This window comes from Bactrocera neohumeralis, unplaced genomic scaffold (assembly GCF_024586455.1).
Source record: "Bactrocera neohumeralis isolate Rockhampton unplaced genomic scaffold, APGP_CSIRO_Bneo_wtdbg2-racon-allhic-juicebox.fasta_v2 ctg100, whole genome shotgun sequence".
Taxonomy (NCBI): Eukaryota; Metazoa; Arthropoda; class Insecta; order Diptera; family Tephritidae; genus Bactrocera; species Bactrocera neohumeralis.
In genome coordinates, this window is record NW_026089625.1 from 70,475 (window position 1) to 96,532 (window position 26,058).

The 26,058-nt window shown below is 37.3% G+C and overlaps 1 protein-coding gene across 4 annotated transcripts in view; it reads right to left on the reverse strand.

Moving 5' to 3' along the window:
• LOC126766372 (uncharacterized) overlaps window positions 1-26,058 on the reverse strand; it is a 277,536-nt gene that overhangs the window by 7,506 nt on the left and 243,972 nt on the right. For all 4 annotated transcript variants that reach the window (XM_050484176.1, XM_050484175.1, XM_050484177.1 and 1 more), the window contains 5 exons: window positions 22,050-22,261; window positions 14,880-15,015; window positions 14,323-14,456; window positions 3,407-3,529; window positions 3,126-3,309 (listed from right to left, as the gene is read on the reverse strand). In XM_050484176.1, coding sequence (XP_050340133.1) covers window positions 3,126-3,309; window positions 3,407-3,529; window positions 14,323-14,456; window positions 14,880-15,015; window positions 22,050-22,261 — 789 coding nt within the window. The remainder of the gene's footprint in view (window positions 1-3,125; window positions 3,310-3,406; window positions 3,530-14,322; window positions 14,457-14,879; window positions 15,016-22,049; window positions 22,262-26,058) is intronic.

Genomic DNA, 26,058 nt, shown 5'->3' on the forward strand with positions numbered 1-26,058 from the left:
AATCTTTGGCCTTACTTCATTGTAGCCATGTGCACCTTGCTGACCACCCGTTACTAAGCTTGCGCGAGGCCCATACATATAGCTATCGAGTGCATGAAGACAGAGTAATACCTGCTTGCTCCCATTGTAGTGGGATTTGGGTAAGGCCGATCTTTTTAGCGAGCTCATCGACTTCCCTTCGTTGAAGTACGTCTGATGCTACCTTACTAATAGGCACTTCTGCTTGAAAAACGCTTTAGCTTCGATACTTGAACACACCCACGGCGCCTCTTCCAGCAACTTCGTTTCACATATCCCTCGGAGGCATGGCCGCGGACAAGATGCCGCTAAAATCAGGGTACGCGGCGAAGTAGTCCAAGATATCAGGGATGCAATCGACCCTTAATATGCTCAGTTTCCTGGAGTCTGTTAGCAACCTTCGCAGCAAAGCATTTGCGGGTATTTCCATATATGGCATATGTAGAATGGGGCTAAGTGCCATCGTTGGTGATGTACGTGGTGCACCACTGATAGCAATGAGCGCCGGTCTTTGAACTCGTTCCAGCTGTTTAGCCAGTGTGGCTTTACCGAACGCCTTTCACTAGGCAAATAGACCATAGAACAGTATTGGCTTAACTACGATTTCGTAAAGCCAAAGCACAAATCTTGGTGAAAGTCCCCACCGTTTCCCAATAACTCCTTGACAACAATATGAGGCAACTAAAGCTTTTCTCACCGTCTCTCAACATTGGGTTTCCATGATAGCTTTCTATCAAGGACGTGGCTCAAGTACTTTATCTTTTTGACGGGCTCCAGTTTTCAAATAGACAAACGAACTGCCTGAAACAACGCACCGATACCATAAAAAATGTATAACAAAGTGCCTCACAGGCGCTTTTTCTCATATTTACTTTTTACAAGTTGGAACATTTTTTAGGGAGGTTTGTGGGATCAAATATCGCTGATGTGAACAAGGACAAGCTGTATTAGCTGAATTTGATGAAAAGCGAAAATACGCAATACTAACGGAGTTCTTGGCAGCCGGCGGGCTGTGAGCATGTGCAAAGGGAGTCGGGAGTGGCGATGAATTTGCACTTTGTTGACACTTCGGTATATGTTAACATTGCATTTGCATGCATTATGAAGTGTAAGTACCGCTCCGGCGTGGAGCGAGCTGCCGTCAGCTGTCAGTATACGTGTGTAACGGTATTGTATGCGGCAGCGAGGAGCGCCTTGCATATGGCAACGGCACTTTTATGCGCCCGCTTTGTGGCAAAATTGACTGCACATCGAGTCGTTAGCGTTGTTTGCGACTGATTGGCTTACTTGCTGCTATGGCACATATGCTAACGTGGGTGTGTGTGTGGGTTATAAATAGCTATGCATATTTTAATGCGCCTTAACAGCGTATTATGTTGATCATAAGCAGCTGAAGCCAAGGCAGGCGATGGAGCAGCAGCAGCACTTGTAAAAACAAACTGCCGTTTGCCTTCAATGACAGCGCCGCCTTAACTCAATTTAAGTTTAACTATGCATGCACACATGTACACACACACACACGGGCAAGCGATTGCATAGATGTATATACTCCAGCACTTTCAGTGTGTACCGTATTTTCTTGCGAGTTTTTTTTCGATTTTCCTTTTAGGCGTGTTTGCATGAATTCGTGTATGTCAATGTTGCCTCAAGTAAGTGGCAACACTTTAGTGAAATTTCTTTTTTATTTACACCTAGCGGGCATGTGTGCTCTTTCATCCGCTACGCCGCTCGCACTGGCGCCACCAGCTGCTGCTGCTACCTTATCATATTTTCACAAATATTGAGCAACAACGTAGTCGTTCAATGTATTGCATAGTTTTGGGCGGATAACGTCATTCCTTGCTGCATATACACACACATATGTATGTATGAGTGTATATATGTATATATATGTGGATGCGCTTTATGAACACAGCTAAGGTTTGAGAAATTTTGTTTGCATTTCGTAGCGCACATATGTTTATGTGTGCGTATGTGTGTCGGCAGAACACGACGACGGCAGGCTGGTAAGGATGTGTGTATTACATGCTACGAGTGCAGAGAGAAGACGGCAGGAAATGCAGCAGTGGAAAATATGGTGTTAAACGTTTCGAAAAAAAGAAGGTGGAGCAGCGGTGAATCGACACACTCTCACACATATGTGTACATACAGTAATGAATATAAACATTAAATATTGCTGAAAAGTTGTTTGCAGTTCAAGTTGATTTGCTTTCGATTAAATATGTGTTCGAACGGGTGGCAAGCAAAGCCAGTCGATTTGCCCATTAAACGAAGCGAGAAATTTGAAGTTTATTGCAATTTGCATTAAATAAACAGTCCACATATATGTATGTATGTACATATGCATGTGTCAACAAACACGACGTTCATCGAATGATTAGGAAATACACAACTCAGCGAGTTTGCGAGCATTTAACAGCAGAAAAATTAAAAAAAAGTAAAATGTTTACTTTGGTTGCAACATAGTTATAATGTATAACCCTTCACAGGTGCATTTCTTATAGCCTAAAAGGGTGTAAGCATTTTGATCGTTAAGTTTGTATGGCAGCTATTTGCTAAAGTTGTCCGATCTGAACAATTTCTTCGGAGATTGTACCGTTGGCTTGAAAAATGATTCATGCCAAATTTCATTAAAATACCTTGTTATATAAAACCGTTTTCCATACAGGCACTTGATGTTGATAGTTAAATTTGTATGGCAGCTATATGCTATAGTGGTTTGATCTTAACAATTTCTTCGAAGATTGTAGCATTTACTTAGAAAATAATCTCTGTCGAATTTCTTGAAAATATCTTGTTGCATAAAAAAGTTTTCCATACAAGAACTTGAGACAGTATATCGTCCTTCGGTGCAGCCGCAGCTTTCGAATTAATATTGAAGTTAAGCCAACTAAGGTGTTGGCAGTATCCACTTTAGCAAACAGATGCAATCAATGCCGTTATTCAACTCAATTAAGTGTTTTAAATTGCAACAACGTTTCAAAAAGCCCGCAAACTATAATAAATATTCCTTTTTTAATTGCTGCGTATTTCCACGGTTGTTAACACACAGTTATTATATTAAAGCCTTGTATTTCATATTAACGCAACATACGTTGCAACTCACCTGAATATGTTAAAAATGATTCGTTATGATCCTCGAAGCCATCACCGCTGCCATGCTGTTCGTATGGATAATTATTATGCATGTCGTATGAACGGCCGGAGGCCATAATGCGCGGTCGATCCTCTTCGATGACACTTTCGATTTCCTCTTTGAATATATCAAATATGCTGGCCGTACACTTGAGCTGTTGGGGGCGAAATCAACACGAGTATCATGAATTCATTTATATATTTCTTCAAACAATATTAAATCAATATTTATTGTGAAGCGTTGCAAATTACCCTCATTTGTCCTTTAACGAAATGACTTGTGGTCACCATGAAATTCAGCGCGCACACCACCGACTCCAAATTGCTCTCTTCAAAGCGTTCAATTTGATAACTTTTTATAGAATGCAGCGGCACCTGGAATGAAAATATATTGAGCATTTAAAAAAGAAAAAGAAACTTAATAATATTTTAAAAAGTAAATGCGAAAATTTATAAAAATATGTTTTTAACATTTAACAGTTAAAATTTTCGAAATTTCTTGCAAATTGCTATCTGCAGCCTTTCAGTTGCTGCCGCTATTGCACACTATCAGCTGGTGCACATATGTATGTATATAGGTTACTTTGCACACAATTTTGATTTTTTTTAATAACACAGCTACTAATGATAGCAACAATTCACGAGAAATCTTTCAATGCCTGTCATACGTAACGGTATTGTGTGAAATGAAGAGTTGAAAAGTATGAAAAAAGTAAGACACACAGAGAAAATATGTGGTTAAGGAGAAATATTCGTAATATTTCAAGAAAAATGGAGTATGAGTAAACTTCACGGTTGGCTGATTAGATAGAACAGGCATTCTTCATATTTACAGTACAATTATTTTGTGGTGCAGAAATGCAGTGCAATATTTTAATGTTTTCCTCAGTATTCAAGAAATTATATTTTCCACCAGATTGCCTGCTATGTGGATTTAATATTATTATTTCTGATTATTATTTCTTTATATGCATCTCTGCGATGGCAGGTGTTGTTAGGAGTAATTCAATGGAATTTGAATTGTTTGTAAGATATGGTTATTATAATAAATGTGCGTGTGTATGTAAAAAGGAAAAAAAAATCAAATTGCAAAAGGAAAATAATATCAATCAAAAAAATTAGAACTATTGGTATAAATTCAATTGTGTGTCATGACAAATTATTATTTGTTCAACAAATCACACGTTTAGGTCTACATATCAGATGAGCACTAATCGGCTTAAAATAACTATAACATATGTATCTATGCGACTTATGGAAAAAATTAATGGAATGAGTTTTATTAGCAAATTTTTGCGCATTATTAGACAAAGGTTGTGTTAAAAACTATTTGCTGTCAATATAATAGTATAATCGCATCTTGTTTTTTGACTGATTGATTCTAAATAAAAACAAGAAGAAAAACGTTAATTATTTCTATGCCAGAAAAAAATACACAAATATTGGCACTGTGTGTTTAAATTGAAATTTTAATGAATGTCATTGAATCCACAGTTATTTAAGGAATACATCGTTCTCTAAATTTTAAAACATATTTTTGTTGTTTGTGTGTTTTTTTTTAATGATTCTAAAGAAGAACGAAATCTCATCAAAAAATTTAGAGGTACAGAAAATCTCACAAGTTTGTTGAATATTTGGATATTTTACCAAAGCAAAATGGACCTAATCCCGAAAAAAGTAAAATAAAAGCGGGCAAAGTTAAGGAAGGTTGTAGTTTTAGAATGAGAAAAGACATTTTATATCCAAAACAAAAACTAAAGATGAGTTAAATCTAAGTATTACAGCTAAAATTTTCGTCAGGAGCCCAAGATATGAGACACTACTTCAACCCCGGCATGGGCAGGGCAGCTCTGACTCAATTTGTTGAAGACCATCTGCATTGGCCAGTTGAAAAACGGCACAGCATATTGTGGTCCGACGAAACGAAAATTGATTTATTTGGTTTCCGAGGACGCCGAGAGTAACAAAAGCCCGAAAATGCTTCATTTGATACCAGATATGTTTCCCGTGCGGTAAACATGGAGGTTCCGAAACCAAGTTATCCTATTATGGTACAGGCCAGTTATATTGGATTAAAGAACACATGTATGCCAAATTGTAAGTTGAGATGATGGCGTCAACTATGCTACCACATCCTAAATGGAAGTTGCCGCCGGCTGGCTTAGTCACCTGACTTTAATACAATTAAGAATCTTTGTGCAGAGGTTAAGAAACTGTAAGGAGAGGAATACGTCAATAGGGACGCTACAAAAATAGACTGATAGGAACAGCCATAATTTTCCCGCTCTTTTGACGTTTTCTTTTAGTAACGATGGCCATCACATCATGGAAATATATACGATCCAAATATACGATCTTGTCATACGTATATACGATCCAAATCGAAATTATTTCAATTTACTACCGAAATTCGGAGTCAGTAGCCTCAACTTTAAGAGCGCTATCAGATCTAAAATTGAGCGTCTAGTGAAAAAATTTTAATCCATAGGTACAGTACAAAATGTTCCCATGCCAGTGAGACAAAGAAGTGCGCATAGTGTAAAGAATATTGCTACCCCTAGCGCATTAATTGAAAAAGACACACGTCGTTCTCAAGCGTTGCGCATCTCTGTGACGTCGTTGTGCCGAATTTTGCGAAAAGAGCTCGGCCTGCATCCTTACAAGATCGAATTGACGCAAGAACTGAAGCCGCTTGACCACCAGAATCGTTGTATGTTTGTGAATTGGGCTGAGCAACAACTTGAAAATTATCCGGATTTTCATCTAAAAAACATCTTCAGCGACGAGACTCATTTCTGGCTGAATGGCTTCGTCAATAAGCAAAATATGCGTAATTGGTCAGGCAGCAATCCACGTTCCATAAGTCGCCATTACATTCCGAAAAAATTACGGTTTGGTGCGGTTTATGGGTCGGGCATCATTGGGTCTTACTTTTTCAGTGATAATCAAGGCAGGCACGTTACTGTGAATGGGAATCGCTACCGCTTAATGATAACCGAAAATTTTTGGCCCGAATTGCATGATATGGACTTGAGCAATAGGCGGTTCCAACAGGACGGCACCACAAGCCACACAGCGAATGTGACAATCGATTTATTGAAAACCAAGTTTGGTGAACGTGTTATCTCACGAAATGACTCAACCAATTGGCCGTCTATAGCGTGTAATTTGCGCCGTTACACTATTTCCTGCGGGGCTACGTCAAGTCTATGGCTATGGTCTATGCCAACAAGCCAGCGAGGGTGAAATTGCAGCAGTATTGGCCGATTTATCCTTCAATACCGTTGAAAATTGTTTCCAGTGTCTGGATTTCTGCAAGCATCCAATTTACTTTCACAGGAATAAATAATTTCACTTGTTTCACTTTTGTAGTGATTGTAAAACCCGTTACAAAGTGCTGTGAAGGAGACGTGGAGGGCCACCCATGCCTAACAGATGAGCATCCAGCTTTATTTTCCAACTGGGGTCATTCGGCGATATACTAATTATTTAAGCTTTATTATATATTAAAATAATGAATCAATTGGTTTTTGATGTAAAAATCTAATATATAAAACACAAAATGTTTTTTCTTCCATTGCTAGGTTCGTCGGTTCAGAGTGCTACAAAACTTTGTGGCAAGCTAAATATACCCGCTACAGGGTATTATAATAGACCAGTCTGCTAAATAATTAGTAATTCTGGAATTCTGGTGAAAACTATTTACCGGCAAACTCATTTTTAAAATAGCTTCCTCACCTAGGCAAACCGTTTGTTTGGTTAAATGTAGCAATTATGCCATTGCGAATTTCATTTCAAATGCAAAGTAGCTTTGTTTGAGTTTTAAATTTTAATTAAGAACTTTTTATGCGCCAAACGTTGCGACAGTTTCGCAGTTTCAACGATTCAAACAGGCAACTGCCATATATTATGGCGTGAAAGGGTTCATTACGGTTAAACTACACAAACGTATGTATGTATGCGTGTGTCCGACAAAGTGCAGAAGCCACATTACATATGTCACCAATATAAAAACCGCAATCCCAAATCTCATGCCACGCAGCATATGCAACTTGTACGCCTACAAAAACAAAAGCGTTACACATTCAATCATGAGCTAGTAATACAAAATTCCAACATTCGCATGCGTGTTGTACTGCTTTGTGCTTAATAGCTCAACAAACTGTACGAATTGCAAACAATTCACTAATTTAAGTAGCAATTTCCTTTTGCGGCGACACGAAAATGTGCTGCAACGCCCACCCACACTAAACAAACTGCGAACTCCATTGCCATGGCAGGTTTAACTTTTTGGTGCGCGCTAAGGAGCTCGAGCTCGGCTGCGGTTGTTTGTTTCGTTCTACTGACAGATGAAAGCCACAATGTCATCTCGCCGGTGAATTATAACCATGGTTGCGCTGCCGACTTCACAGGCCAGCTAAGCGGGGTTGTAATGGCGTACCCAGTCCGCTCCCTGCATTCTATACTCCAACTACGGTGGCTGGCAGCTGAAGCATATTGTTAAAATATTTTGCAAAAATCAGTAAGATATTTTGTGGTTGTATTTTTAAAGTCGCTTGTTGTTGTCGAATGGTATTTTATTGAGTTCTTAAGTATTGCTTATATTGGCCCATAAGTATTCAATTCCGTTTGCTACAATAACTTATGAAGGAATAAATAAATTCAACATGCGCTCGCCAATTATTTACGAGCTGTCAGAATGTGGATGTGCGACAACAATATATGTGCTCTTGCGGTTGATTGCTTTTTGGCTCCGAAAAGAATGCAATGAAAATTCTTCCGTCCTCCAGAAAAACAAACAAACGATGAAAATAGCGACTCAACACCACATACAGCCTGATAGATCTCATGACGAGTTACACATACAGACGCCGGCGTTTGTGCTGCGAGCGTTCTGTAAGCGTCAGACAACAGCGTAACTTCAGCAAAACAAAAACATAAATAATAGTTGAAAAATTCCATAAAGTGTGACAATTTTGGTAACCGCAGAATTTCGGTTTACAGTAACAACAACAACAACAGCAAGAATGACAGTATGCCGAGCATGGGCACCTCCGTAGGGCAATTGCGCCACCACAAAGTGCACTCGACACGCACCCGACTGCCACAAAACAGCAAAACAACGTCAAAAAGCTGCATGAAAAATTGCTTTAAGCTAGCAAACACTCAAATTTACATACAGCGCTGGCCTGCAGACCTGCGGCGGCAGCTGAGCAGAGGGACTGAAGACCGCAACGGCAGAGCGACAGCGCCAGCAAAGCGTTAGCGCCATGGCACAACCGACTTGGTTACAGAGACATCAGCTATGAATGCGGAATATTTTAGTTTTTCGCACCTCAATAGCCGCAATAGCGCTGGCTCGGCGGTAATGGTGTGCGTGTCAGGCAGAACGGCGAATGCCAAAGGGCGCAAAGCGCTAGAGGCAACTACGTTTATTACACAAAAGGTTTTACAGCTTGCCACAAGTCCAAAAGCGCGCGTTGTATTAGCAGTGTTTAGTGCTTCGTTTGTGTGTGTGTAAATGTATGTATGTAATAGTATGTATATATATATTGTAGGTATGTAATAGTATGTCTCGTTGTTTAATATATTCGAGCGACTATCTTAAAGCTGCAATACCTAATCAACGTTTTCCAATTGGCACACTCTCCGCATTATTTGCTGTTGTGTCAATTTTGACAACCCCACACGATTAACAGTTTCAAACCGTCATTGTTTCTGTAGGCGCGAACATTAAAAGCACCCACAATACAGATAAATGTCAAGCGGCTCAACACCTAAAAGTCAAAAGCACATACCAATTGCAGGTCGTATGGAGTTGGGTAGACAAGCGAGCGTACAGCATACCTTGAGGCGCATCAAATCGAATTTGTCATTCGACGCCGCCACAGAGACTTGGCGATTGAGTGATCGCTGTGATTTTGTTTATGTTTTTGTGAAGGCATGTCGAGCGCAATGTGTCATGTGATTGCAATGCAGATAATAATGATGTTGTTCATTCTGTTGCTGTGCTCTTGCTGCCGATGACTAAAAGTCTGTTTATGATTTTTATGTGACAATTTTTCCAACTCTGTAACTGTAAATATTTTTTCAGCATACTTTCTATACATCCTTTTATGCATGTCTGTGTGTATGTGTATTGATGTGCATGTGTGCGCTACTGTTGGCATTATTGCTGTTGTTATTGCCAGTTGACAGTTGTTGATGACATGTGTGTGGCAAATATTTGAGCGCATTTTAGTGCCAACAAAGCGAGTTCGAGTGCTGGGAATATTTCAAAAACAAAGAATCGCATTATAAACATGGCCTATTTTTCGTATTTGTATTTGCTCTATCGAAAGCGTGTTTGTGCGCGCATCCATAAGGCCATGCAAGCCGAGTTATTCATGTGTGCATGTGTGTGTGTGTGGGAGCGCGACAATTACCAATTGTTTTGTGACTTTATTGCTTGATTTTTCCATTCATTTGTTATCATATATTGCGCGCCAGCAACTACGTTTATTACATACACAATATTACGAACGATGAGTGCGTGATGTGTCAACAATCAGTGTCAACGGCAACTGCCAACAGTCAAAAGTTTTCATCAACGTCAACAATCAACTGAAAGCGATAAAAAATATCAACACTTTTTCGTTTTGTTCCTTTCATCTCACAAAATCAAAATGAAAAACGGACCAGCAACGACAACAACAACAACAATACGAGTTGTATGTAAATACTTGTACATATTGATAAAATAAATGAAAGAAAAGTCTCTAAAGGCCCGCACAGGCACGTTGAAAAAATGCTCATATCCGTTGCAAGTTGTTTGATATGCAAAAGTGAAGAGTGAGTGACAGCAAAGTGCTCGCAGGTGTTGTCCCTCTGAAAAGCATCACCATCAAATGCTCGTAAAAGCGAAACAAAGTGTGAAAAACGCTTGAAGCCGACTAAAAGGAATTTTATAACTAAAAGTCGCTATTTGAATGAATTGTGAAATGCTCGTAGATGAGCGCATTAATTAAAAAATAGCCGTAACATTCTAAATATTAAAAAAAAGGCGGCATTTAAACTAAAGATTTCAAGCACATATAATGGCTAGTCAAAAAAGTCTTTTCGTATTTTGTCAATAGATGTCGTTGCAGTCGTATATCTCCGGGGCTATAAATCACATTGTGTCATACCACACAGTGGTGGAAAGGTGAGATTTTAATCTTCATTTCACCAGAAAAATAAATTAAATTCAGGGAAAGTTACAGCTGTTCAAAAATGAGTGAAAATAATGAAGAAATTCGCTATATTTTGAAATGTTTGTATAAAAAAGGGAAGAATACCACGCAAGCCACCAATGAGGTTTGTGAAGTTTACGGAGACGATGCTGTATCAGTTCGTGTAGCACAACAATGGTTTGCTCGTTTCAGTTTTGGAAATCTCGATTTAAAATAATGCCTCTAGTGGAAAAATGGCAAAAAGTGGTCGACCAAAATGGTACAAATTTATTTATTATTATAAATATAAAAAATAAGTTTGATTAGAAAAACGAAAATACTTTTTCGACTACCCAATATATTATGGCGATATAGGAGTAGGTAATTTGGAACAAACCGACATTTTATGATAGCTAAAGCAAACCTTTTCAATAATTTACGAATATTTTTAGCTCAAATATCACGAAGTCTTAGATGAAAGATCCCACTTTAGATGACGATCACTGCAAACTTATTAAGGTTTGGTGTCCTCGTACCAGTAAAGGCTGATTTCATCACCGTTAAAGAAAAGCAATGGACAAGAGGAGGACGGAGACGAGAAGGTTCTTGTGACATTTGCTGCAGCGGTCTTATAAAGGAGCGCAAATTCGGTGTGGGATCCGTGGTGGAAAAAGGACTCAGAAGTGGAGTCCTGGCATTCACTCGGGTGCATGAGCGTCCAGCTGGAAATTGCGTCCACGAGGAAGAGAAGGACCAAAGAAGAAGATAATATGAGATGCAGAGCTCTCTATAAGAGTTTGCAAGTCCCTCATCATTTCCGTCCTGCTGTGTGTTGTGGAGGCATGAACAGTGACAATATCTGATGAGTCGACGTTAGAGGTGTTCGAGAGGTCGGTTTTGAGGAACAATTATGGTCCTTTGCGCGTTGGCAATGGCACCGCAGTCGATGCATTGATGACATATACGCCAACGTCGACATAGCAAATCAAGAGACATTGGCGATGCTGGCTAGGTCAGGTTGTCCGGATGGATGATAACACTCCATCTTTGAAAGTATTCGATTCAGTACTCTTCGGTGGAAGAATAGAAAGGGGAAGACCTCCACACCGGGGTAGAGATCAGGTTGAGAAGAATCTGGCCGATACTTAAGTTTCCATAGTTCACTATTTAAACCAGCAATTTTCTTATTTGCCGCTGATCAAAACAACAAAAATGTAAATAGAATGCGTTTTAAATAACCGCCAGAAAACAAAAAAAAGGTCAACCAACCATACACACATACTGATATATCGAAAAATTTGCTGCAATTCGCCTTTAGAACGATGCGAGTGTTGTGCCTTGCATATATACGAAATTCGGCCGACGTGGTGGTACTTAAGAGCGCAAGAAAAAGTGTGTAAAAAACATGAATATTCATCGTCCACCACCATCGATAGCACACTCCTCTATCCAGCTGAAGCTTAAACGTCGGTAATAAATGAAATTGTTCGTTCTGCGGGCATCTGCTCGTCTGTTCTCCTGCGCACATAGCCACCTGCCCTTCAACACTCTTAGAGGCCTGCTGCCAGTGTGTAGCCTCTCATGCAGGTGTTTGCATACATACACACTTGTGCGGCCAGTGTGGTTTTGCCGCAATTTTTTTGCGCCGTTTCGACCAACCAAATTGTGCACAGCTTTTATTTTCCGTGTTTTTTTCACCTTCAACATGCCAACAAAACATTTAGTGCGATTTTTCATTTTGGCGTTGCGGTGCTTAGTCATATTTTCGGATTTTCCCACGCGTGTACTTTTTTGCGCCTATGCTTTGATGGCGGTGGAGTGCGCAGCCTATGTTTTTGCTTACGACTTTTTCTTTACAGAATTTCGTCTAGAAAAATGCGCAGCGACTGTGTGGCGTGTGAAACAATCGCTTAGAATGAGGAACCGAACATTTTTGCTTGCATATTTTGTTGGGTCAGTGTCTAATGGCAATGATTTGGTTATTGTTGGCCTCAGACAAGGCAGTCAAGATTTTTTTGTTTGAAAATGTATTTGGTATTCGCTTTACAATTTATCTAACAATGATAAGCTTTTTCAAACTGTGTATATATAAATGTGTATACCATAAATGTGTACATATATACATACATATCTATATACTATACATTTTTAACACTGAACTTAATTGTATAGCAATCTGAGTTCAGTGTATGATATTGTTGGTAAGAATTGCTTGGAGAACATATTTTTGAGACAGTGAAGGAGTGGCGGCTGTATGATTGACTTAGCTGTTGTAACAACAGTGATCACAAGATTTAATATGTTATATTATAAAGAGATTTAATAGTAATGCCAGACATATCTGGTGGGGAATGACTTTTGGTGCTTGAATATGAATAATGTTTCAACTTAAAACTCAGTTTGATACCAACAGAAGAGATTTTACACACAAACTTGGTAATAAGCCATAAGAGTTATAATAACTGGCATTTGGGAATAAGCTTACCAGCTCTTTAGTATTATCAAGATACTAAAAAAATGCAGCATGCATCTCGGCTCTCAAGGCTATTCCGTAGAATGCTTGGAAATTGCGCTTGCAGCGCTGCATCGACCAAAATCGAATTATAACGGTTGGTTCAATAATTTTTTTTAAATCGACTCAGTCCTATTACTTTCCGGACAAACCCTGTACTCTTTCTTGGAGGAGGTATTGTAAGGAACTCTCCAAAAATCTTAGCTTATCGGACCACGGAAAAGTTTTTAAGTAGAATTGGCTTCCATGAAGGTAGCGGTGGACATAGTGCTGCGAAGTGCATCCTCTTTCTGGGAGGTGAGAAACCACTCAGACAACAGGCTGCAAATACTAACGCTGAGCGTGCGAACTGGCGCTCAAAACTAGTCAAAGAGTGTCAGTCTTCATTAGAAATTGTATCTAGCTAGTTAATGATCAGATCCGGTGCCTGGTAATAGCGGAATTGCTGACAACTTGCATCACTCACATTGGAAACGAGTTGGATCTTCACTGGCATCTTGCGTTTTAGCACTTAGCGGTTAGCGTACGTTGTTCGACCACCAGCTGCTGTGCGACTGCGTTACCCTTCTGGCCTAGAATATAATCCAGGATATCTGCTTATCCCATAGTAGAGTTCCTCTTACCGCAATCGCAGAAGTTCTTACTGGTTATTTTCCAATAGTCATTCATGCAGTAAGGCTAAAAGTTTTGACGGACGCAAGTTGTCAAAGTTGCATGGGGAAGGGTGAGGTGAAAACCTTCAGACACTTTGTTCTCCATTCTTAATTTTTTGTCAGACTGAGATTGAAACACTACGGTAGTCTGATCTTCGGCGAGTCAGGAGATAAAGCAGAAATTGACATTAACCATCTGAACATATTTGCGATGAGCTTAGAGTGCTTTGCAGAATTATAAGGGTCTTATACCTATTACATAAAGGTCGTTACGTAACAACCTGACCGCCGTTGTTATGTAACAACTGACCAAGCTGTCCAAGTGAGATCCCTTTTAGAATCGATCTCATAACTTGAACTAACCTAACCCAACTTCTTTCTCATTTTAGTTTTTCCAGTTGAATTCTCGCATAACAAACGCTAATGAGTGAGTCTAATTGGCTGGGAACTCCATATCGACCGAAATTGGCGATATGGAGACTGAATACTTCACTCTAATTTTGGATTTTACATTCCGTTGGGATTTTATTTTTGGCAATTTTTATGTGCCAATGCCATCAATTTTTAAAATACCATCCCTTTGCTGTTTGCTATGCATGTCGGAGTGACCCCGCTCACTGGAAGCGAATGAAACCACTTTCCACTAATGCATAGCAATTGAAAATTGAATTCGCAAGCAACCGAAAGTAGAAATAAAGGAAACTCAAGCCAAAAGGGAAACATAAAAAATTAAGAGCCCATGACGGCCAGTAAAGAATTTAAAGCAATATAAGTGGGCATTGTTAGAGCACCATAATAAGCCCCGCAACTTACCGCACCACCATTAATAGTCCATGTCAAATTAGCAGCCGGCTTCGAGTACTTAATTGAGCAATTGCCATCAACCAAATCGCCGATACGATAACGTGGCTGGATGCCCGTAACAATAGCCTGCTCCTCCGGTAATTCTGTGTTGCAGAGACGACGCAGCACGGAAACAGCGCACATAAAGAGAGAAAAAATTATTTTTAATTTAGTAAAAAAATTGTGAACTCGGCAATGAGGAAAAAAAGTCGATTTTATCAAAATGTTCGCTAGTTTTCAGCCATTGAATTGAAAAGTCATCAATTAGAAGTGTTCAACACGGAATTTGCTACCACTGAGTGGGCACAAAAAACGTGCTAAATATACGCGAAGTTTCTAATTAATTTGCTTTACTGGCACTTGGGTGAAAAAGCAAGCATTTAAATTAGCGCCTTTTCGCAATTTCCAACATTTAAGCCGATTTAATATTTTTTTTGCGCGCGCGGCAGCATAGTTTCACTCATTGGCGCTAAATAGCATTAGTATGTGTTTGTGCGCGTGTGTATGTATATGTGTGTTGTACTCACCCACAACTTCCAGTTCAGAAGAGACCATGGCGGTCTGAAAGGTTGGCGCCTCCACGGAAATCTCGCATGTAAACTTGCCGGATATGTTGAGCGGCACCGCCAGCAGCACGACATGACTTTGATTGGAGAGATTACGCTGTTGCAGTGCCGTTATAAGTGCATGTAGAAGTAAAAGAGTGGAGAAAAACATTTATGAAATTAATTATAATTGAATGTTTTCCAAAAAATATCTGAAAAAAAATCGCATGGCGGAAATTTCGCTAAATGCGATTTGAATTTTTTATTATGGCAAATGTTGCCCAGCAATTTATTTTTCCCATATTATGTTCCTGTATGTACATATGTATGTATGTAAATAATTACTTTAGATAAATTTCCAGCGTATACATAAACACATACTCACACGTGTTTGTATATTCTATGAGTATTAAGGTTTGTATACATATGTTGCAAAATTTAATTAACTAGCTTTTGGTGTGCTTTGAAAGGAAATAAATAGCGGAAGCTAATAACACCTTTTGGGAATATGAAACAATTTATGAATGTTCGCTCTTTTTTACTGCACAAGAACAAATTTGATTTAGCTTTGGAAAATTAATTATTGAAATGAATTAACTTAAAATTAAAGGAACGTACACATTTTTTCGTGCTTTTATATAAATGTACGAGAATCGAAATATGTATGTATATATGCAGCAGGATCTCATATATTGTGAAAAGGTCTTTCTTAATATATTGGGTAGTCGAAAAAAGTCTTCGCATTTTGTCAATGTCGTTGCAGTCGTATAGCTCCAGTGCGACCAATCACATTGTGTCATACCATATAGTGTTGGAAAGGTGAGGTAAAATTTCGTTACTTTTCTTTCTATGTCTTCTCTATGAAGTATTTTTGCATTTTCTAAGTACAAACGAGCTGCTTGCGGTTGGGAGTCGATAAATTAAAAATTGATTAGATGGTTGTGATATATAAGTGTATTTAAAATATGTATTAATTCTCCGATGAATTTGTTTTTGAAATCCCAATGCTCTTTCCTTTATAGTGAGTAGAAGAAGATATTGTTACATCGAGAAGCTTGAATTGATGCTGAAGCTAAAGACACAAAACAGTTTCTACAGGGAATCGAAGCAGTAGTAGAATACAGCTTCACAATGATTTACAAAGCCATAAAATACAGAGATAAATCAAAGAATCGTGTGGAAAATGTAAAAATAATCAATATGAGACCAAAGCGATTATAAGATATATTAAAAATTAAGCCGTAAGCATCTAATAATTTGACAAAAAATTATGTAATCTTGTCGGTTACTAGTCTTACAGGTCATAGGGGACTATTTGAAAACAATTTGAAGTTTAAGTGCCGCCGTTAAAAAAGTACCTCTTTTGACTAGGAAACAGATGGATGCAAGAATAACGTTCGCAAAACAATATTTCATTTGGCTATCAAATGGTGGAATGGCTGTATACTGATGAAAGCGAAATCGCTTTTTTCAAGCAACAAGAAAGATTGTCCGTTCACTATCAAATACAATTTATCATCTCACGTACACTATCAAAACTTTTAAACAAGGTGGTGTGAGCCATACCCTTAGCTAGGCTTGCGTTTCGTACCATGCTGTCGGTCTTATACATCTGATCTATGGCATCATGGTCCTAAAACTAAGTAGAAACTTACTGAATGATTTGATGTTACCATTTTTAAGTTGGAAAATGCCAATAATGCTACCCAAAACATACGTTCAAACTAGCTGAGGAGTGATTTGCGTCAGAAAAGATCGACGCCTGGCCAACGCAGGCAGTGAACCAGAATCCAATAGAAAATTATGGGAAGATATTAAAAAATTCGTTAAAACAGCAAATGCAACAATTAGAACATAACTTGGCCAGTGGTCAAGGAAGTATGGGTTAAAATCCCTGTGAAGTGGTGTAAGGATCAAATAGACTCGATGTAGCGTTAGTGTATGGATGCATTAAGAAAATAAAGGCTTTGCAACCACATATTATTTAATCGAAATCATTTAGTATTTGAAATTTCAACTGCTTATTTGGTTTTGTTGAACAGACCAGTTATACATTTTTTAAATAACTCTTGTTAGTAAAAAATACATACATACAAAAAATAAAACTGTGTAAATATGTAGATACAGCCGAATATTACTTTTTAGAGGTATTCATTTCATAGTTTGTAGTTTTTACGTTTAATAGTTATTACCCACACTACACTACTATTTTTATGAACACAGCTGTAATTATGCTTTCGTAATATTTTTTAGAGCATTCATTGTCGCTAATAACTCACTGAAAAGCATAATATTAATTATGATAGTGAATCAGCAGCCAAAAGAACATTGCTTTGGTTAACTGTGTAAAGCTTAGTTTCCAGAGGATGGAGTACACAGCTAAAATTCTGTTTGCTGCGTAGTGTATGAAATTATAAAAGTAAGTACAATATTTGTGCTGTAAAGGCATTAAAACTTATCTCCATGTGCATTGCGTTACACTGACTATGTGTCTGCTTTTATTTACTCGATTTTCGTTCTCTTGTTAATGCCTCATTGCTTTTTTAGTTTTAATATTCTTTTTCATTTCTGCAACATTTAACATAACTTTTGATTAAATGAACAAAATACAAAAACAAAATAGTATAAACAAATAAATGAATGTATGGAGAAAATAGCTTCAATTCTGCTTTATGCGAAAACAATGTGCGTTTGTATTATATTTAAAGTAATTGTTTCCACAAATGATGTAATTAATAACAATGTAGGCCATTGGAAAAGCTTAAAATTCCAAACAAAGGACAAATTCGGACAGATTTTATGCGTAAATATATATGTATATTCGTTGCACTCCCTTATACATATATGGACACATGTATACATATATACAATACATTGTTTTGCTGAAAGAAACATAATAAATTTTAAATAGCTGTCGACAAGTCTAATGAAACAGGGTTCTCTTTAGGGTGCGTAAAAAATAGCGATTATTTTTTTTCGCTTGGTACTCTGAAAAATAGGTTCTTCGAAAGCTCTAAAAAAACCTCTTTACATATGAGCTCTTAACTGTAAAGAAAAGGTATTCCGCCTTAAATTTTTTCATTCTTTTCTTATTATTATAATAAAGACAAATTAAAATCCCCCTTCGAATTATTACAAATAAATATCTTCGTTTCAAAGATTTTGTAGGAAATTGAATGCTCTACAAACCGATCTCTTACGATTTTTTCGTAAACGGAACCGGTTACAAAATATTAACGGTTGAAGTTTGATTATTTCAAGGCAACATTTTGTTGTTGTTATTGTGAATTTGATAATTCAATGGAAAATATAATTTTAAATGGCGGAGGCACCGCCCAAAAGGATCAGAATCATAACAGATGGAGGATTCATCTAATATCAAAAACTGAAATCTCATTGCTTAGTAGATGAGTGAAAGGCGTTATTAATCGAACAATTTTGTAAAAAATTAATTTTCGGCAAAGTTGTAAACAAAACAGTATGATTTTAGATCTAATTTCTAGCAAAAATTTTCTTTGAAAAAGTAGTTGTAATCTTAAACAAAATCTTTCAATTGATCACAATGTCATCCTATTTAGAAAATTGTGAAAAATTTTAAAAACATCGCTTCACTAGCTTCTGGGAAATCGTGATCACCGACTTTGAAAACGATGTTTGAGAAAAACCGCGATCAAAGACTTAAGTTGTCGACGAGTCTAGCCTAACGGCTCTCAAAGATTCTATCTCTTAAACTTTTATTTATGTTGCCTTGAAACTTTAAGAAAATATTTTAAACACACTATAGTATTTGAAAAATAGTAAAAACAACGATTTTTCGAAACCGCCATTTAATAAAGAAAAAAAAAGTTATAGGAATTTTTATGCTTGTATAACTTTCAGAGCTAAATTCGAATCGGTTGTGCCCGAATATACCACTTCCTTTCTTCCTTTCATGTTGTCGCGCTACTTGTATTGTTCCTGGAAAAATATCTACACACATACGTATAAGTGTGCATGAAAATTACCGTGTATAGTTGTAAGTGCAATCGCTATTATTACAATGAATCCCGAACTTAATGAGGCGTTCAGCGTTCATAGGTAATCGTACGAATTATGCATACGTGGCTACGTTCGAACAGACGCAAATCGATTGTATGGCGCCAATGTATCGACGTGTAGCCAAATGCATTCAAGGGCACATTTACAACTTAAGCCGGTAAGCAGTCATCTACAACAATTAAAGTGTATATAAGTATATTGTACAGGTATGAAAATAAGCATTCGTAATGAGATAATTGAACTCATTAGTTAATCATCACGCATGCAACCAACTGTGAGTAGGTGATATCATGTAACTATGCCTTGTGGTAATAAATTTCAATTATGAGCGCTCCTGCTATTGCTCCTTTAAGCATATAAACAAGTTTTGGATAAATATGTAGAAATCAAAATAAATATTTACTATAAAAAGAGAATGGAAAATCAAGTATTTTTCTTTAGAAGCTGCTAAATTAAATTTTGATTCGATTAAAGCAATGTCAAATGATTTTTTGCTGGAGTAATTGAAAGTGTCTAAGTCGTTACAATAAATTGGTTTTGAAGTAATCGTGCTTTTCTGTTTTATTGAATTATAAAATTTAAGCTCACAGCAAACAGAATTTGAAATGCACAGCAACTATTGTCGCAATTTCGCAATTTTCAATTATTTTTAGTTTATTGACATTGTTTGAGTTATCAGTTCGTTTTAAAAAAATAATTCTTGTGTTTGGTGTTTTATTGCAAATAAATTAATACCTAACACACTCTATGCAATCATACATGTACGATTAGGATTTCTGATGCTTTTTGAGTTGATTTTTCTTTTTTGCAGACTCCACTGAGGCGTCAGTTTGGGTCCTAAAAAGTGATCAGTATGTCAATTTAAACCGCGCCCAAATTATGTTTAATTTTACATGTTTATAACATGCGATTTTTTGATATTTTACATAAGCATAATCAATTAAACATATAACTTTACATACAATACAATGGTATTCTAATACATAATTTTCCGCTCTAAAAAAGTGTTGCTCATACGGCATGGTATACTGTACAGGAAGTATGTATTAATTCTCAGTAGACTGTTGTATTTTATAGAAAAATTATTCAGATTTGTTTTGTAGAGCGCTAAATTTTGCATAAGTATAATCTATTTTCAAAGTTTTGTATTTATTTGCTTTGGAAAAAAAATTTTATGCAAAAGATAAAGAAATAATATTTAAACACGGTTTATTTTGAGAATAAAGAGTTTTTGCGTTTGATAGTGGGTTTAGGGCAAACACTGACACTTCAGGTGGCAGCAGCAAATAAAAAAAAAGTACATAAATTTCCGTCTTAATTTATTTGAAACATGATGAATCAATTGGAAACTAAGTTTGGTGAAGGTAGGATAACGATTAGCAATACAGAATTGCATCGAAAATTGTCATTTCTTGCTTACAACAGCTGACACGCACAAAATCTTCATACGCATGTTATATTTTGTGTTTTTTTTATTAACCACACAATTTTTGTTTGACGAATATGCTAATTTGAGTTACGCAGTGTTTAAAGAATGTTTAATAAGTATTTTTAATAATTTTAATATTTTAATAGGTGATGAAAATCATTAAATTATGAATCAAAGCCTTTAGTAGTGTTATTCTACAACATTCGTCAAAAGAATTTAACTGTAAAGAAAATGGAAATCAATTCTATAAAGAGGAAAGACTGCACCTGAGTTCTAAATATACTGTAAATTCAATCCTTTCAACATCATCATATGATACTATACGAGAAAACTTATCAGATGCAAACTTAGACATTATTTCGTTCAAAGAATTGCCACCGAAAGACGCAAAAATCGTGCGAGATCCATTAAAATTGATTTTCAAAATGAGATGCCAGAGTGTGTGACTGTACACTTCACTGATGGAGTCACTTATCAAAAGCAAAACGTCTTTCGGTAGTTATTTCATGTAGAAATAAAGAACAATTGATAACTTTGCCAAGATTAGAAGAAAACAGGCAAAAGCGGCTTGGAACGATGAATATTGAGAACAAATTGAGCTCTCTGTGATATTTTTAGATAGAAATAAAAATCGAAAATTTAAAAGTCGACCTGTAGGTACTCTGCATCAAGCCACGTGGATGGCGAAGGTAATTTATGCACTGAAAACAGCCCTTCTTAGCGCTTAACTAAAAATGATGAAGAAGGATAAGGCAGGCCGCACTTTTTAATATTTGCTTGTTCATCGCGAGGTTCTATGTTATGGCTTTAATGTATATTGACTGTAAACGTAGCTTATTTGGATTTGTGCTTTTTGAAGTCAATGAAGACAATACAAAAGTCTCGAAAGTTGCTTTATAGCAATAAATCCTCTTTTTGTGTTATTTAGCCAATGGAGCTACTGTCTTATCAGTATTTGATAGTAAAAACTTTAACCAAAAAGTTTCCGTCAACCCATGGTCGCTACGACCAAATAAAGCTTCGTTTCAAGATGACAAGAAGAGGTCTTCAGTACCGATACCGCTGAAAATTTGGTCAAAATGTTGCAAGAATTTCATTACTGTTGAAGAGGAGCTAAATATTATTTTATAACATTGCGTACAAAAACGCCGAGATTTATCTTCACTGTAAAAAAGAAACTAACCTTAAAAAAATTTGTAGAGTATTATATTTTGGGTATGTTAACTAAATAAGCTCGATCTTCTATATTTACGCGTTATAAAAATTTATATATTATGTTTGCTATGAAGTCGGCAAGAGTTGCCATGATTCAAGCGCATTTTTTTTATTTCTGCTAATAAGGTCAGTCAGAAAAAATTGCGTGTAGCCATTAAATTTTCGAGAAAAAAATATTTTCTTATACCTTGTGGCACCCTAACGTACATCAATAAAAATGTGCTATTTTTTGAGGGTGAATTAAATATTTCGATTTTTCTTGAACGTTTAAATAAAAATCAGAAAAAATCTATATGTGCACATACATACATACATAGACTATACAGTACACAAATGAAACAGATTTTTTGCGCAATTTCCATTGACACTGTCCTGCCACATACGTGTGCAAATGTATGCAGGCGCATACGAGTACATCATTATAATATTCACTGAGTTATTTATTGTTTTGTATATTCACTTGTACATACCTCAACATTTAGTCCGGCGGCCATGGGGAAAACTTTCATTGCCGGATTTTCCTTTGGTGTATAGCGATAAAACTCTCGCCGTCCCTTATACCATTTTATGGAGTATAAAGTATCATTTTCCATATCGTAATTGCATATGAGCAGTGCATTGCTGCCACGTTTCACCGCTTGTGGTATTGTAACCGAAACATCCTTGAGTCCAGCAATGAAATCTGCAAAAATAAATAAAAAGTACGAATGAGGTGCTGTAGGTGAGTACCGGCAGAGTGAATGGATAAAAAATTTTACCACGAAAAGTATTAAAACGACCAACTTGGCATTGTATATGTATATATATGTGGGTGCGCTATTTTTTGCATCCACTTTTATTTTGTTGTATTTTTTATGAAAACTGTTTTATACTGAGCGAAAAACCTCAAGTGCCACACCTGCTGGTCGTTGCAGCAGACATACTTGAAAAAGGTAACGGTACAGAATAGTTTTACTTTTCCGCACTTAAGATATTTGCCAACGGTGACAGCGGTGGCAACAGCATAAAAGTGTAAATTTGTTTTAAATTCGCATGAAAATGTCGGCAACGCTAAAGACAGCGGGGAGAAAAGTGAAAGCAGCCATGCAACGCTCCACTAGAGCTGTGCAACATTGGAAGAGCGCAATAAATGTTCCACTTAAAAATTTCTATGCGCAAACGTTTTGCTGTGGGAATATAGAGCTTCTCCTCCCTCCATAACAAAGGGCACACACACTCGTACACGCGCTCAGCTGCATGCATACACGTAATTATGTATGAATTTATGAAAACGTCCTGTTTCTTATCCCACTTTGGCTTTGATCAGAAATTACGAGTTGATTGCCACGTCGAAGTTTTGACCACCCATTGCGGTTTGCCGACCGCAGCAAAGACGCTTTCAGAGTACGTTCATGGTTGGGCAGCCGGCACTGCTGAAGTATGCGCGCGACAGCGGTGGACTCTGTACACATGCACGTGTGTCTAACGTTGCGTCGATTTGAGAGTTTTTAATGCCAGCTATCATGGCCTGGGAACATATGTACATGTGCATTTGTTGGTGGTATCAACTGATGGAAAAAGTTTTGTACAAGGAAGTGCATTTAACATAAACTTTACCGAAAAAAGTCGGAGTAAAAGGTGTGGCAGCGAAATAATTTAGTTTGAAAAAATTCGAAGTATTTGACCTTTGCAAACATGCAACTGCAACTTTGCTTTGCCTCAATTAGAAATACGCGAAGCTTATTAATTTTTAATTAGTGGTATAATATTTAATTTATTTATAATATTTAATTCCTGCAGGTGCCTATTCACGAGTATTGGTCAAGATATGATATATTTTATAGTTTTTCTTTCTAGGTATCGGATCTGATTGTGTTCACAAGAAAGTAAAAAAAATGTCTCTATGGAGGTTCCTTTCTATAAAAGAGGCACAACTCTCTCTCAAGGACCGGCTCAAGTACCTTGGGGTAGTTGGGACAGCAAACTACTAAGGAAGCACAACGAGGAAGAAAGAGTGAAGAAAGCCAGCAATGCTTTATATGCATTTAGGCAGCACTAGTGCAATACAGCTATTGTTATGCCAATTCTGCTCTATGGTACAGTAGTATGGTAGACAGGCGTATCTACCTACTGGAAGCCTATGAAAAGGGTTCAGAGACTCGCTGCGACGTGCATAACGGGAACTTTAAAAACAACTGCAACGGCGGCTCTTGAACTGGTACTAAACCTGCCACCTATAGACCTCTTCGCTGAAAACTGCGCGGCAAAATGAATTGGGCAAACACCGACTACACGACCCCACTTACAACTGGAAAAGAAGGTTCAAAGTGAACATATAAAACTATTCTTGGCGAAAAAGGTGGTGCTATATATGCTACGCACAACACAATAAACATCTATGTGGATGGCTCGAAAATGGACGACGGAGTTGGTACGGGAATATACTGTCCAGAATTAGGCATAAGGCAAACTTTTAAGTTGCCGGACCGCTGCAGTATATACTAAGGTAAGGTCTTTGCTATTGCGAAAGCCGCGGCCAGAAGTGTCTTGGAAAGCAGGGCAGCAGAGGAAAGTCTTGCCAAAAGTAAGCAAGTACTGGATGCCAGGCCACAAAGACATCGAGGGCCATGAAATAGTGAAAGAGATTGCCAGAGTACACCACACGAAAATGTGATCAACATTGGGAAATCCGTCCATTTGTTTATACGACGATATTGACAGAAGCATTATAAAGAAAATCAAAAATCCCGATGAAACGAGCACCATGGGTGTAAAACTGCAAAAGTCATGTGCAAAACGGTAGATCGGAAGTACACAAAATTCCTATAGTCACTCGATATAAGAGACTGTAGGAGCATGATGGGAATACTAACTGGTCAGTGTCTGGTTGGGTCGCCACCACCACCTGCAGGATGGAGCTGAGGATCTTAAAGGATGACTACTCATCTTGGACCTAGCAACTGAACTCCAAACTAGTGTATGCGTGGCTTTTGGCCTACCAGATTAATCTAACCTAACCTTCTTTCACTCAGGTGCCTCTCGCAACTTAAACGATTTATTTTACAGCTTTGTATGTGTGCATGTGTGTAGCAAGAATTAGCAACGCACACATGAACCAAACCGCTGTTCAAATTTACTACAGTACAATTACGACAAACCAAAAACCAAACACACAAAAAAGTAGTGTTTGAAATTGTAACGGAAACCACGAAAAACTAAAACTTTGTAACGAATAATGAATGTTGTATGCGATTATAAATTGATACCGTACAACAGGTGAGGGTCAACTTTGCAAAATGCAAATATAACAACAAAAATACTAAAAAAGCACGCAGAGAGACTGCAACATACTGTAAATGCTGGACACTATTGATATTGTCGGCACTGCTTTTTTGGCGCAGAGTCTCTTCTGTGCCTTTCTCTGTCACTCGTACCTGATTCAGACCCTTACTGCACAGGCAGTCGCATTTAATTCTTAAATATACACAAAGAGTTGTAGTTTTCATTTGACAAAACCACTAACAACCAGTGTGTATGTTTTTGAATTTTCAAAATATTACGAAGTGAGTGTGTGTGCGTCTGTATTGCTCCCGCATGAAAAGGAATAAAATTTATAAAGTTTTACGTTTCAGCAAAATGTTGGAGGAGAGGAGGGAGAAGGGAAAAACATGTAATGATTATTTGCTAATATTTGGCATGCATATGTAGTTGTGAAAGAGTGTGTGTGTCCAATATTTTTGAAATGTGAAATCAAAGTTCAGCTAGTTTCGTTATTTTTATAATCAAATCGTAACTACATTCTTGCACAAAGCGAAACTTTTTCATATTCGAATTTTGTAAACTAAGAGATACATATTTTAGTTTGCAGACCAAAGAGCACTCCATAACTGTAAACAATTCTTGTTCTAGTAGGTGTGAAAATGCTTTCTGAGTAAGTACCTAAAACGTTGAATTGAGCTTTGAAAATCGAATCTATTTCAATATAGAAAATAGAAAAATGCTAACATCGACACCAACGAAGCTATAATAACCCTCACGAGATATACTGGCAAATAAGAGCTTACATCCCGAGCAACCATTTATCAGGAGCGCAACACGCTTATTGTAAATGTAAGTCAGTCGATACTTCCTTACATTTCATCATGTCATGGCTTAAGGAAGCCTTAAGGTTTAAATAATTCACTGTTGGGACCTTTCTAGACATGGAGGAGCTGTCAATAGAACTTTGACAAACTTTTATTTTAGATTTTTTGTGCGACAAAGAAATCGTGAAGCAGCACACATGGCTGGAAAAATGTGAATAAGTACACTCCACAAGATGGAGTTCTTTCACCTGATCTCGAGGATCTTGGCTGCATTGTGATTGAGGAACGATGTGCCACTCATGATCAAAGGTCAGTTCTTGAGTACTTTGAGCGTATAAATAATTTAAATAATTGTGCGGCCGGAAGTGGTCTCGCTTTAACCCAAATAAAAGTGAGATGGTTTTATTTACTAGGA